General features: G+C 34.2%; 2 protein-coding genes across 7 annotated transcripts in view; one reads left to right on the forward strand and one right to left on the reverse strand.

Annotated features, from left to right (window-relative positions):
- The first annotated feature begins 2,527 nt into the window (after window positions 1-2,527).
- LOC132743571 (agrin-like) lies at window positions 2,528-4,914 on the forward strand. The gene is made up of 4 exons (XM_060732101.1): window positions 2,528-2,658; window positions 3,664-3,780; window positions 4,244-4,408; window positions 4,765-4,914. The coding sequence occupies exons 1-4, from the start codon at window positions 2,619-2,621 to the stop codon at window positions 4,902-4,904; spliced, it is 462 nt and encodes a 153-aa protein (XP_060588084.1). The 5' UTR covers window positions 2,528-2,618; the 3' UTR covers window positions 4,905-4,914.
- Window positions 4,915-10,529: 5,615 nt separating this feature from the next.
- LOC132743572 (protein NDNF-like) overlaps window positions 10,530-13,595 on the reverse strand; it is a 49,890-nt gene continuing 46,824 nt past the window's right edge. For all 6 annotated transcript variants that reach the window (XM_060732106.1, XM_060732102.1, XM_060732103.1 and 3 more), the window contains one exon: window positions 10,530-13,000. In XM_060732106.1, coding sequence (XP_060588089.1) covers window positions 11,634-13,000 — 1,367 coding nt within the window. In that variant the 3' untranslated portion in view covers window positions 10,530-11,633. The remainder of the gene's footprint in view (window positions 13,001-13,595) is intronic.

Here is a 13,595-nt window from a genome sequence, read left to right on the forward strand (position 1 = left end):
TAAAGTAGTATTAAATAAAATCCTACATGTTGAAATAACATATATATTGAGACTGTGACAAAAATGTCTATATACCGTACTGGGATCCTTTTTTGACTGGATTTTTGTGAGCAAAAAAGGATCCCATTATTGATAATGCAAAAGAGAAAAGAATCTGAAGTGACATTTAAACCACAAAAACTTAAACTCAACGTGTCGGTTGTCGTCATGATTAATACTTTTGCTAGTAGCACGCGGTTCACCCGACACCCTAGCTTAAGATGAAATTCAATAGTGAATAATAGAACAGAAACATCTTAATTGTTCCTTTAAAAACTAAAGCGCACACTCTCACTCTAGTAACTAAATCGCACCAAATTTGGAAAATATGTTATATTAAATCAAATTGAACGTTTCGAGCCATTTGGCATGATACAAGATTCAATTGATATTCATTTTCCACTCAAGCGAAACGCAATATGTAATCTTGGTCTTTTCGCACGAGAAAATAGCAATGGCTCTTACATGTGACTACTTTAACGCAAACATATTAGCCTCTTATTGGCTAGACGGCATATGAGGTTCACCAGTGTTGATTGTGCGATTTTCTTATTCGTCGATGACAGGAGGATAAAGTTCTGAGAAGTACAATGTAGATGGGTGCACGTGTGTTTCCGGACGCCGTGGGGAACGTAACTGTGATTCAAGCGGATCGTTCAGGTGGTCCCTCGATCATGGTCTGGGCAGGTATCTCTATACATTCCAACACAACGCTTGTTTACATGAAGGTTAGCCTAATTAATTCGGCGTGAACGGTTTGACACATTTTACAGACTTTTTTTCTTACTGTCAACCCGAAAAAGACAGCGCCCGTTCAAAATTATCTCGGTGTCTCTTTGACAAGTCTAATTAGTTGGACTAGATGAAGGTAATCTCAACGGGACCAAGTTACTAGACCAGTTCCTCCGCTCCTTGCCACGCAGCTAGGTCAACACAACCCATGCTGACTGAGAACCGCATACGTGTGCTTCTTGGCCAGCCAAAAGTACGAATTTTAATCCGATTGAAAGTTTGTGGAACTTGTTCAGGAACGTCGACAACCCTTAGATTTGAACGATTTGAACAATCTTTTCAATGTAAGTCATTCAAGTTCGGTACAAATATCCTTAGAGCTTTATCCACAGATACATCCTACCCATAAGAGCCAGAGGCCGTTATGGGGTTGTGGTTGCTACTAAATGATGCCATTAAAAGTTCCCGGTTGTTGATGAAATTTACCCGGAACTTTTTATTCTGTTGGTAATTGTGGCTAAACTCGACATTGATTTTTTTTTTAAATTGCTGTATGTTGGTTAGTATTTATATCAAATAGTAAGCTAAAATCTTGCGTAGAACTTCCCTGATCTTTTTGCTAATAAACAGCACGTTACTATATATGTACTGATAAAATATTACATGAACTACTTCTATATACTGTACATACATTGAAACAAAATTTAAAGAGTCATCGAGTACTTTTAGTGAGATGTTTGCCGGTGTTACTGTAAAGGTCATACAATTTGCCAATTACAGACGTCATCAAAACTTATCTGAAATAATGGTTCAACCTCAAACAAATTCCAATAGCATGAATTTTTAGATTCTTACATGAGTGACGTTGAAAAAGTTAAGAAAAAAAGTCCTTAATTTTGAATGGGAACTTCATAAAAATGGCACATGTTTATCGGCCGCATTTTTCAACAATGAACCGGATGTTTGTCGGCTCTCATGCGACCAACATTATGAAGGAGCAGTGTGTGAAGTAAAACCAAGTACGGTTACAAACGAATCAGCTGCCGTAGCAATAACTTACGTAATATTCCCTGACAAAAAATAAAAAAATAATTGCAAATAAAATATGTAGGCATCGCACACGATACAGAAAGTTATTATCAATAGATAAATAGATTAAATCTGAGCAAATGCATCACAATTTTGCTTCAACTTAAAATTAAACGAAGGTCTGCAACCCGACTTGATATTTTGCATAATAAAAACCAACAAACCATAAGAAAACAAATGAAATGAAATTATTTAATAGTAAAATATAAAACTCATAGTCGTTTAAAAAATGTATACACAAACAAGTCTAGAGTCGTGCATTAAAAAGTACTTGTATTTAAGATGTTTTTAGCACTTGCCGCTCCAGAAGTCAAGTACTGTATTTTATACATATTTTATTGTGTATCTAATTTTAGTTGAACCAGGATAAGCACTCATTCTTATCTCCTACAAATAACATGGCAATACTTTGTTCTATTTCTGTTCTATCCATGGTCGTAGTCAGCTATTGTTTCAAGTGGCCTTCCCCCAGATTATTTTATGTGGAAAATCACTTTGAAAATCAGCTACCTTCATTAAAGACAAGACAGCAAGAAGGAAAGAAAGAGGAAACAGGCGACACAAAACACTACAAAATGAATGATTTTTCAAAATAAATAAAGAAATAAAGAAATAAAAAATATATAAATAAATAAAAATGACAACATATTTTAAGAATGGCAAAACACAATTGATACGTCCCTGCTTACGATGTTTACAAATTGTATAAATTCTTCACAAGGTTCGTGTATTGTTATTATTGACTTGAACACTTGAATATGATTGCTAGAAGTCTTGGTTTTCTACTTTTATTTTGCTGTAAGTTTGAAATTTCTTCTACAGATTTTAGGTGCAATGTTTTTTTTTCAATTAAACGTGGCTTTGCTATCATTGTTGTGTTTGTGGTATTTTTAGTTTTAACTATTTTTGCTTAAATAAAGTTGAAACACCCATAGGACATTTTGCCTGCTTTTTAACTTTGTCTTTTGACGTCTTATCTGTGATACGCTAGCTTCATAACATCTGATCCTGTTTTGTTTAGTTCTGTCCATTGTTTACACGCTTTCTATTATTTGGGGATCATACGCGGCTTCAATCTCCTACGCAGTGATCTCCAATTACAGGATAAGTTACTGGCCGTAGCGTAACCGGTGTGCGGAGTTTGACGCGGCTTATCATAGAATGGACACTGTGTCGCATTGAAGGTTTCATGATAACCGGCGTATGAACGCATCTGCGCATGTTTCTAAATTCAAAATTTTACCATTTCATGTTTAAATGCTGGTGCTATGAGGCGTGGACGATAGTTTGTACTTGGCAGTACCGTCTATGAACAGGCTCAATCAAAACGAGTCTGCAACATTTTCAGTTTTGGCGTTTTAGGCTTTCTTTAGGGATTCTTATTTTCCTTATTTATGTTAAATGCTTTTATCACGTTATGAATATGAATACATTTTATTAAACTCTTTCTATGGAGAAAAAGAAATACTCTTACTATATAAGAAAAAGTTGGTAAATGGACCAAGTTCGGACTAACTGTCTATTAGTAGAGAGATCGAAAATTCGGTAAATATAAAAAAGATATGAAACGGTAACTTTAATAGATTTGACAAGCGCTCTAGCTCATATTTTTATGAAATGGTTGGTTTCTGCCAAGTCGTTGTTTCGTTGTGTCTCCCTGACACCATTCCAGAACACCACACAGGGTGTCAATATGGTACGAACATTTCGTTTTGGTGGGTGCGGAACTAGGTCACATGATTATGAGTTAATATGCCTTTTTCTGTTGTCTCACTAGCTCTAGAATTTCTCTTTTTTTCACAGATGTATGTGCAGGTCCAGTTGACCGAGTCCCTGCTCTGACGGTTGTAAATGATTGTCCTCTTTTTTGTGACGAGAATATTGTGGAACCAATATGTGGATCAGACGGACGAACATATGGTATGAACAAAACTTATTTTTTAGCTATTTCTGTTCAAAAGTACGTATCGTAAAATATCAATATTGAAGATCTGTTGAACTCAAAATGACACGGTAGCAGTGACAATTTGTTGTTACATTAACATATGCTATCACTTAATTATTTGATATGGATATAACGAAAATAAAAAAGCATCGCCCTGGTAAAGTTATATGCTTGAAAGAATGACATGAACGTGTAAATGCAGAACCTGAAATCATCATTTCTTTCTTTAGGTGACCTCTTTCACAACAACAAATCTGGGCCTTTAGAATTAAACTCTATAATTGTTTCAAAATAAGATATACCATTTTCAAAACATTTACTAACATTACTAACATATAAGTACAGTGTACATTGCTTACATATTACATAATATAAGAGCTTTTGACGCTTTATATACTTATCTTCTCACGTCATAATTTTACTTTAATTTTGATATAGATAACGAATGTGAACTTAATCTGGCACAATGCAGAAACCCACGTCTAAAATTTGCATTCAATGGACGCTGCCCAAATCGCGTCGATTCTAGAGGGATAATTTGCACAACGCCCATGTGTCCCCCTTTTGGTGACCCGGTGTGCGGTTCGGACGGACTGACGTATCGTAAGTCAATTTCTATTTAATAATATATAAAATACACGTAACGTATATAAAAAAACATGGCCTTGTGAATTGGCCAATTCATGGTGAACATCGTGTTATTTTATATAATGTATCCGATAAGTTTAACATTGAACACTTTCTGATTTCATGCCCCCCCCCCGCCTATATACATATAATTTTCACATTTTTCTTGACAATACAGTGCTAATATTACAAACACCACGTGTTGTATTCTTATTTTCACAAATATTATACGTCGTATTTTTACATGTTTTTAGTTTTTTTCTTTATATCTAGAATACTAGATGAGGGGTTTGGTTTTGTTTTACTAGGATTACAATTTAATATGTTTTCAGAAAACGAATGTGAGCTGAACAATGCGATGTGCGGCAATGAGAGTCTAAAGAAGGAGAATGAAGGGCCATGCAATCCTGCAGCTTATTTTCCGAAAGTATTTGCTACCTTACATACGTATTTCAAAACATCAACAGATTGATAACCTGAAACATGTGTTGTTGTTTTTTTTTTGTATTTATAACATTGCATTGCTCGTACGTGCGAATACTCATTGCTATGGAAAAAAAAAATCGATACTTATTTTTGGGTAATCGTGATTGTTCTAAAACATTTCCTTAGACAAGTTTAATATCTCGAAAAATATCGTTCTTTGGGAGATTTAATGGTCGCCTGGTACAGTTAAATGATAAAGTATCGAATAAATTAAAATGATGGATTGTGATATTGAACTACATGTCATCGTATAGAGTAAGGGTTCCATACATTTATTTGAATCTTGCCCAATATTTCCACTTCAGCACTAGTGAGGTATCACTATTTGGCATCTCTTCCGCCGTGTCCACTGATAATATTTTACTGATAGAGGACAAAATCATCATTTAAAAGTAAGGTTTTATCAGCGACTTTTTACTGCACCAAACCTGGTCACAAAACCTATTAGACTTAACCAGACATCAATTAGAGTAGGGAATTTGAAACTTCTGCTGTTCAAACAAACACGAATCAAGTACGCGCATTTTCTAGATTTGATAGTTTACATCCTTACTGTATAACGTTTCACACACCGCATTTGTCAATTTTAAACGTTGCTGTTGAAATGATTTGATTATATAAGAATAAATTTTGAAAAAGACCACGTAACTTTTCATAGACCGTTTGCCAGTATGTCTTGTAAGAACAAAGAAATGCTGCAAAAAACATAGGCTTTATGTGTAATAAGCTGTCTTGGTCATTCATTTTGAAACTCATCAATTACAGTAACCTTGGTTTGTTTAACTTCCTCTTTTAAAAACTCTCGATGCAAGATGTCAATTTGCAGTGAGTTAGCTAATAGTATACGGAATGGTGAATTTTCACGAATGTGGAAACGTTCCTGGTGTAGCAAACAAAGTGGTAAAGACTGGTCACTCACTCACGCTCGAGGTTACCGATATACTGAGAATAATTGTTGACAACATATTAACAAGTTATTTTGTACATTTAGAGTCCATTCCGTTTTAATGAACTGCTTTTAAAACCTCTTCGTATTTTAAGTACCCTGCTCTAAGGGGACGATACAATTCATGTCTTCAAATGTAAATTGCAAAGATATTTATGATGTTTTGAGGTCACCTTTAAGTCATTGTCTAACCTTAAGTCTATTAATATTACTTCATATTTTGTCGTATGTATTTTGTATTGCTTTTTTGTTTCAATTTTCAAATAATCAAATTTCCTAAGGAAGTGCTTATTTGACTTTAAAAAAAAATTTGAACGGACTCGATAGCATGGGTTTTTAGTAGGATATAGTTTCATATAATTCAGTACTTTCTGTCTCTTGCCTGTCATGCTCTCCAATTCATGACCGCCAATTCATGGTCGCCAGGGTCAATTATTGTTTATCAGGGATCTATGGATGCACGCCTAGCTTGCATTTAATCTTTCAAATATAAATCGACAATTAGTTGTATCTGATTCCGACATTATAATATAATCATCCCATTAATAACGTGCCAGAATCCGAAGAACTACAAGCAATTTTCAATTTTATATTTGAAATGCGCCGAAGACCTTGAGGGACCGGTTTTTTATTACATCTGGTCCATCTCAAGATTTTATATTCATTTTCTCTTGTTTGTTTCTCGTTAAGGGCTCATTTTGTCTTTTTTCCTAGGATATTGCTATATGTTTCTGCTGGAATGAGACAAAAGTGCTTCATTAAAGGTTCTGAACATGTTTCAAAATAATCATTATTTCTGTCGTAATCTTAAATGTTAAACAATTCTCTAAAGAATTGACCGACCATTTAACAGATGTTTTTGTGATGGGCGGTGATTAAATGTTCTTGTAACTTCCCTTAATGCTTAGAACTTTAGAACTTTTTTTAAAAATTGACCTTCTGAAAATTATTTTATAAAATTGTTAATTGTTGTAACATTTTAATCTGGCAATAAGATGAAAGTTGAATTGTACATTCATTGTATTGTTGATATAAGATACAATCCCAGTATGTTGGCATTAATTACAGTACCTGTCTTGGTCCCCGTCTTGTTGACATACATTTAGATATATATTACCCAGAAGTAAAATTTACCAAACAAGATGAAAGTTTTTTTTTTATTATAATTAACTTGAAATAATTTTTTCTTAAGCAATGCCGGTATAATTCCTTTACTCTAGAAAAAAAAATCAAATTTGATACAGAAAATTGCGGTATAAAAGTAGTAGTATACAGCACGTCGGACCCAATAGCATTATAGTGCACAAACATTAAAACCTTTCTTCTGACATATATTGCAGTCCATGTCCTGTTGGCTTTAATTTCGTACTAGCCCTGTCTTGTTGACATTAATTTAATTATAAATTTGTTCTTTCTGTTGACATAAATAATACATCCTGTCTTAATTACATGAACGAAATTCCTGTCTTGTTGGCATTAACATAAGCTTCCGTATCGTTGGCATCAACATTAGCTCCTGTCTTATTGACATTACCTATGGCTCTTGTCGTGTTGGTATAGTTTATACCTCTTATCTTGTTAACATCAACTTTAGCTTATGTCTTGTTGACATAAACTATAGCTTCTGTCATGTTTACATTAACATTGGCTCTTATCTTAATAAATTATGCATCTTGTCTCGTTGACATAAGCTATTGTCGTATTTAAAAAAATCATAGTTCTTATTAGCTCCTGTCTTGTTGACAAAAACTATGCCTCCTGTCTCGTTGACGTAAACTATAGTTCTTGACGTAATTAAATAATTTATGGTTCTTGTCTTGTTGACATAAAATATTGCCCCTTTCTTGATTACATAATTTATTGTTCCTGTCCTATTGACATTAACCATAGCTCTTGTCTTGTTGACATTCACTATAACTTCAATATTGTTGACATAAACTATGTCGCTTGTTTTTTTGACATATACTATAGCTCCTGTCATGTTGACATAATTTATGGTTCATGTCTTGTTGAGATAAACTATAACTCATGTCTTGATGACATAGTTTATCGCTCCTGTCTTGTGAACATTAAACATAGCTTTTTTTGTTGACATGGACTAAACCTCGTCCCTTGTTGACATTTAATTTAGCTTTGTCCTGCGGATAGAAACTCTAGCTCTTGTCCAGTGGTCAGAAACTCTAGCTCTTGTCTTGCGGACAGAAACTCTAGCTTTTGCCTTGCTGACAGAAACTCTAGCTCTTGGCTCGCGGACAGAAATCTAGCTCCAGAAACTCTACCTCTTGTCTTGTGAACAAAATCTCTAGCTCTTGTCTTGTGGACAGAATCTCTAGCTCTTGTCTTGTGGACAGAATCTCTAGCTCTTGTCTTATGGACAGAAACTCTAGCTCTTGGCTCGCGGACAGAAATCTAGCTCTTGTCTTGTGGACAAAATCTCTAGCTCTTGCCTTGCTGACAGAAACTCTACCTCTTGGCTTGCGGACAGAAACTCTAGCTCTTGTCTTGTGGACAGAATCTCTAGCTCTTGTCTTGTTGACAAAAACTCTAGCTCTTGTCTTGTTAACAAAAACTCTAGCTCTTGTCTTATGGACAGAAACTCTAGCTTTTGCCTTGCTGACAGAAACTCTAGCTCTTGTCTTGCGGACAGAAACTCGAGCTCTTGTCTTGTGGACAGAAAACTCTAGCTCTTGTCTTGTGGACAAAATCTCTAGCTCTTGCCTTGCTGACAGAAAACTCTAGCTCTTGTCTTGTGGACAGAAACTCTAGCTCTTGTCTTGTGGACAGAATCTCTAGCTCTTGCCTTGCTGACAGAAACTCTAGCTCTTGTATTGTGGACAAAATCTCTAGCTCTTGCCTTGCTGACAGAAACTCTAGCTCTTGTCTTGTGGACAGAAACTCTAGCTCTTGTCTTGTGACAAACTCTCTAGCTCTTGCCTTGCTGACAGAAACTCTAGCTCTTGTCTTGTGGACAGAAACTCTAGCTCTTGCCTTGCTGACAGACACTCTAGCTCTTGTCTTGCGGTAGCTCTTGCCTTGCTGACAGAAACTCTAGCTCTTGTCTTGCTGACAGAAACTCTAGCTCTTGCCTTGCTGACAGAAACTCTAGCTCTTGGCTTGCGGACAGAAAATCTAGCTCTTGCCTTGCTGTCAGAAACTCTAGCTCTTGTCTTGCTGACAGAAACTCTAGCTCTTGGCTTGCGGACAGAAACTCTAGCTCTTGCCTTGCTGACAGAAACTCTAGCTCTTGTCTTGCGGACATAAACTCTAGCTCTTGTTTTGTGGACAGAATCTCTAGCTCTTGCCTTGTGGACAGAAACTCTATCTCTTGTCTTTGTTGACAGAAACTTTAGCTCTTGTCTTGTGGACAGAAACTCTAGCTCTTGTCTTGTTGACAGAAACTTTAGCTCTTGCCTTGCGGACAGAAACTCTACATCTTTGCTTGCGGACAGAAACTCTAGCTCTTGCCTTGTTGACAGAAGCTCTAGCTCTTGTCTTGTTGACAGAAAATATAGCTATTGTCTTGTTGACAGAAAATATAGCTTCTGTCTTGTTGACAACACCTGTAGCTTCTCTCTTATTGACATAAGTAACAGTCTTGGTTTTGTTAACAATAATTACAGTCATTATCTCTCTGATATTTGTTGAACATTAAAATGTTTAGCACTTTTTGCTGACATTAAAATGTACATCCATTGTCTAGTTTTCAACAGTACAGCAAATTGAATTTAATTGTTCTTACTGAACACAATCAAAGATGAATGAAAAGTAGAAAAACGCATTATCTTTTATTCATTTTATTTACAACATTTTTTTATAACATATTCATTCAGACGTAACATGTATATAACAATGAAATAATTTATACGGAATTACATAATAATTATAATAATTCACTTAAATACCAGTTTTGATAAAAATTGAAGTGTACTGACCATAATATAAACAAATCTTACAATATGAAATGAGAATGTTACATAATTTGATGGACAAGCCTAAAAATATCAAACCAATACAAAATTAAGAAATGAAATAGGAACGGGGGCTATAATATAATTTTGTAGATATCAACTTAAGTTTTATTTCGTTTACACAAAGAGTAAACTCAATGTTTCATCTGTAACAACTAAACTCGGACAAATTATTGAATCTCTTTTGTTTTCAAAAAATTATTTTTATCTGTATTTAATTATATTTGCAAGAAGTACAAGAAGTACGCCATAAATTGGTAAGATGGTTATAAAATACAATTTTATCATATTAAAGGTAAATTTTGCTGTTTAATTAACTTAACTCTTCACCTGCTGAAACCGGAAGTGATTGGTCTTGGCTTCCAGTATAAAGGGAGACAAGTCTGCAGGTTCTGGCTGGAGGGTAGTGGTTATTCACCTTTTTTGTATTTTAATAATTTAAATTTCTTTAGCTAAACTGTGAGTTAAAAGCTGTGCAAATCTGTATCACATATTCCTCGGGGTAAATGTTAAAATTGAATTGTTTTGATATATTCATCTGATGAATAAATTAATAAACAATCTGCCTATGTAAAAATAAAATTATATTTTTAAGCGTTTACAGCTATTTTTGTTGGTAAATAAACTTTTTGTTTAAACCATTAATCATCCAGGTCTAGGTTTGATGCCCGGTTATTGGCTCGGGATTTCTAATTAAATTATTTTCTTTTTATTTTAGTGTGTATTTCACTCACATTTCGAGCATAATAAGTAGAAGCTTAATGTTTGTGTCTACAAGCATGGAAAAATATATTTAAATGCAATCTGAAATAAATAGAACTGCATGGTACACATTACAATAATGTCAACATTAAAAAAATATTACAGCTTAACAAATGAATAATTGTTTTTATTTATATAATGTTGGTTTCTGTCTCCCTTACACCGTATCTTAAACCACGAATGTACAAAAACACATGTTTACTAATTTATCACGTTTTAAAAAGAAAGAAAAAAACAGTCCGGCAGTATAATGAAGTTGTTAAAAAAATTCATAATTCACGATTGATCCTCTTTATAATGTCTATCAATTTTGCCATCATAGATCCTTCCAATAGCTTATCCTTTATATACAATATATATATATACTTACTTTTCTATTATTGTAGATTCGAGCTGAAATCCTTAAATATAAACAAATTGTTATACCTGTAAAATTTTTAATGAAATCTCAATTTTAAGACATGCATGTTTTTTTTTTATACTGAGTAAACAATTCTTTAATAAGAAGCCAAATTTAGGTTCATGTATTTTCATTAACGGTGCATCAGTTGAACAAACGTTACACAAAGTATAAGCCTGTGACACAATATCTTATATTCACTGACAGATTACACTGTTCTTTTGATTACACATTATTTTGATAGTATGTCAACATGAAATTGATGGAAATGATTTTATACAATGATTGACATATCATGATCAATTCATAAATTGTCATCGTTTCTTTCCCCCAAGTTTCACTTAAGACGGCCGTCTACTTTAAAAATAACACATGTTGTACTTTTAAAAGGTTTGTTTTCGTGCTAAAACGCGTTCCTTTAATTTTGTTCTTTAATAAAAATACACTTTTCATCAGTTCCATACGGATTCTCTCACCAGTACGCTAGACGAAGAATATATGTGTATTTCCAATAAACCAGACACGTGAAAACGGCTTAGACGCCGCCATTAATACTTTCTTGGCACTAAAATAACTTAATCACCTATCCCGCCGGTACTAATAATATATCTTTCTTCCCCGATAATTCAATTTACCAGCTCATGTTGGAAGGTAACAATCCGTTCTAGTTTTCGTCCGTACACTATTGTATGGAAATGAAAAATAATTTCCTTTATTTACAAATACATCGAATATATATTCTGTGTCTGGTTTCAAGCCAGCCACTGTTATAGCTAAAACCGACTTCTCCTTTTTGCGATACCTAAACTTTTTGCACGTTATTTTCTGCGCGCCATTTTGATTCCTATCAAAAGCATCACATTGATTAAGTTTCTTTGAAATGGAAGTAGAATTATCATGTGATGAGGACAGCTCACTTTTATATAAACAATACTTTTGTTTCTTTTCAGTCCCCATCCACGCCACTGTTACACTGTTACAAGTGGACAGGTAGTCAAACACTTTTACTGTCGTATCCTCCGGCAATACTGGCATTTTCTTCGCTTTAATCTTTGAGGTCATTGAAATATACACTGTTTGTCTCTTAGAGACGGATTTTGATAATGCTAAAGTATAAACTCCAGGCTGCACGCCTTTAAATGACAACACTTGTGAAGATTTTATTCTTGATTTATGGAAAGTGCCATTTTTAGCCATAACTTCTACTAAAGTTGTCCCAATACAAGTACTAATCGCAAGATGAACATCTTTTGTCGAGCGTTTTATTTTAAAGGAATATGTATGCTTTTTCTTCTTACGAGAAAAGTTAACACTTGTAAGTTTTCCTTCTTTAAGCCTTGAAAACTTTTTTCGTTTTTGTTTCGTTTTAACAAACACTCCATGATACTGTCTGGATTTGCCGGATTGGTTATTTTTGACATAAACGTCAACAAAATACCCCTTACCATTCCCAATATTATCATATGTGAATTTCTTGTCACTACCCACACATTTATAATGTATGGAGCCTTTCTTCGCTGGCTTAATTGGTTTTGCTGTTTGTCTTACATGTTTTTTCCTATACACATCAGTTGAAAATCCAAATCCGAAATTCGGGGGCAAAGTCGGTTTTGGATCACCATGCAAATGAGATAACACAGAACAAAGGGTTTTGTAACTTCTTTTTCTGTTTACAGCTACACAGTATTCAATATCGTTTCCAAAATGCCTTTCATCAGGGCTTGGATTCCAGACGACTGTGAAACTTTTGGCAGATTTTTCTACTTCTTTAACATGGCTGTCTTGCGGAAGTTCTGGGAACCTGTCAACGTCTGGCGAAGTGGTGGCAAACACTTTAACATAGCTCTCTGTTTTGATTGATGTTATGTCTACCGTATATATACCCTCATCAGGAGCGTCTATCCGTAAAGTTTCGGCAACATCACCCGACAGCGTGTATAGTGTATCCTTGGTGTTGATAACGGGGTGAAAACCCACCACAGAGCTCTCCACACGATTGCCAATTTCTGAAATGATTAACAAAACAAAGCTTTATTGTTCTGGAGCTTAAAACCAACCACTATTTGATGTTGGATACAATGATTAGTTTTACAGACAAAGTGGTTCCGACAAAACAGGTTTTGCAGACATGTCAATGACATATTGCTTGTGAGTATGGTTTATGTTGATTTTCTAACGTTTTGGTATCAACTATTACTACCTCTATCGATACAATTTACTAAAGGAAATAGTATAAAAGTCTTAATATCATTTGTTACATATATTATACATGTATATATCTTTTAAGTTTTGAATAAATGTAAAATAAACAAGCTTGTTTCTGTTTAATTAAAGTGACCTTACGCCCATCCAAGTGCAAATGGTCATTGAATAGTTAATATGAAAATAAAACAATTTGACTTTTTGTGTTCTGTTTTATATTGTACTATGAAAAAAAATCAATTATTAGCATGGTCAACGGAAATGTATATGAATATTGTTCAGAATGAATCGGAAAAAAGTATGGGCAGTCATTTTATAATTCTAGATAGTTTTAATATTGTAACATAAACATTTTTCATTATCAATTATTTGTCAATCACCATTATGATACCCAATCTT

Source organism: Ruditapes philippinarum, unplaced genomic scaffold (genome assembly GCF_026571515.1).
Source record: "Ruditapes philippinarum isolate M1 unplaced genomic scaffold, ASM2657151v2 ctg569_1_1_1_1, whole genome shotgun sequence".
Classification (NCBI taxonomy): Eukaryota; Metazoa; Mollusca; class Bivalvia; order Venerida; family Veneridae; genus Ruditapes; species Ruditapes philippinarum.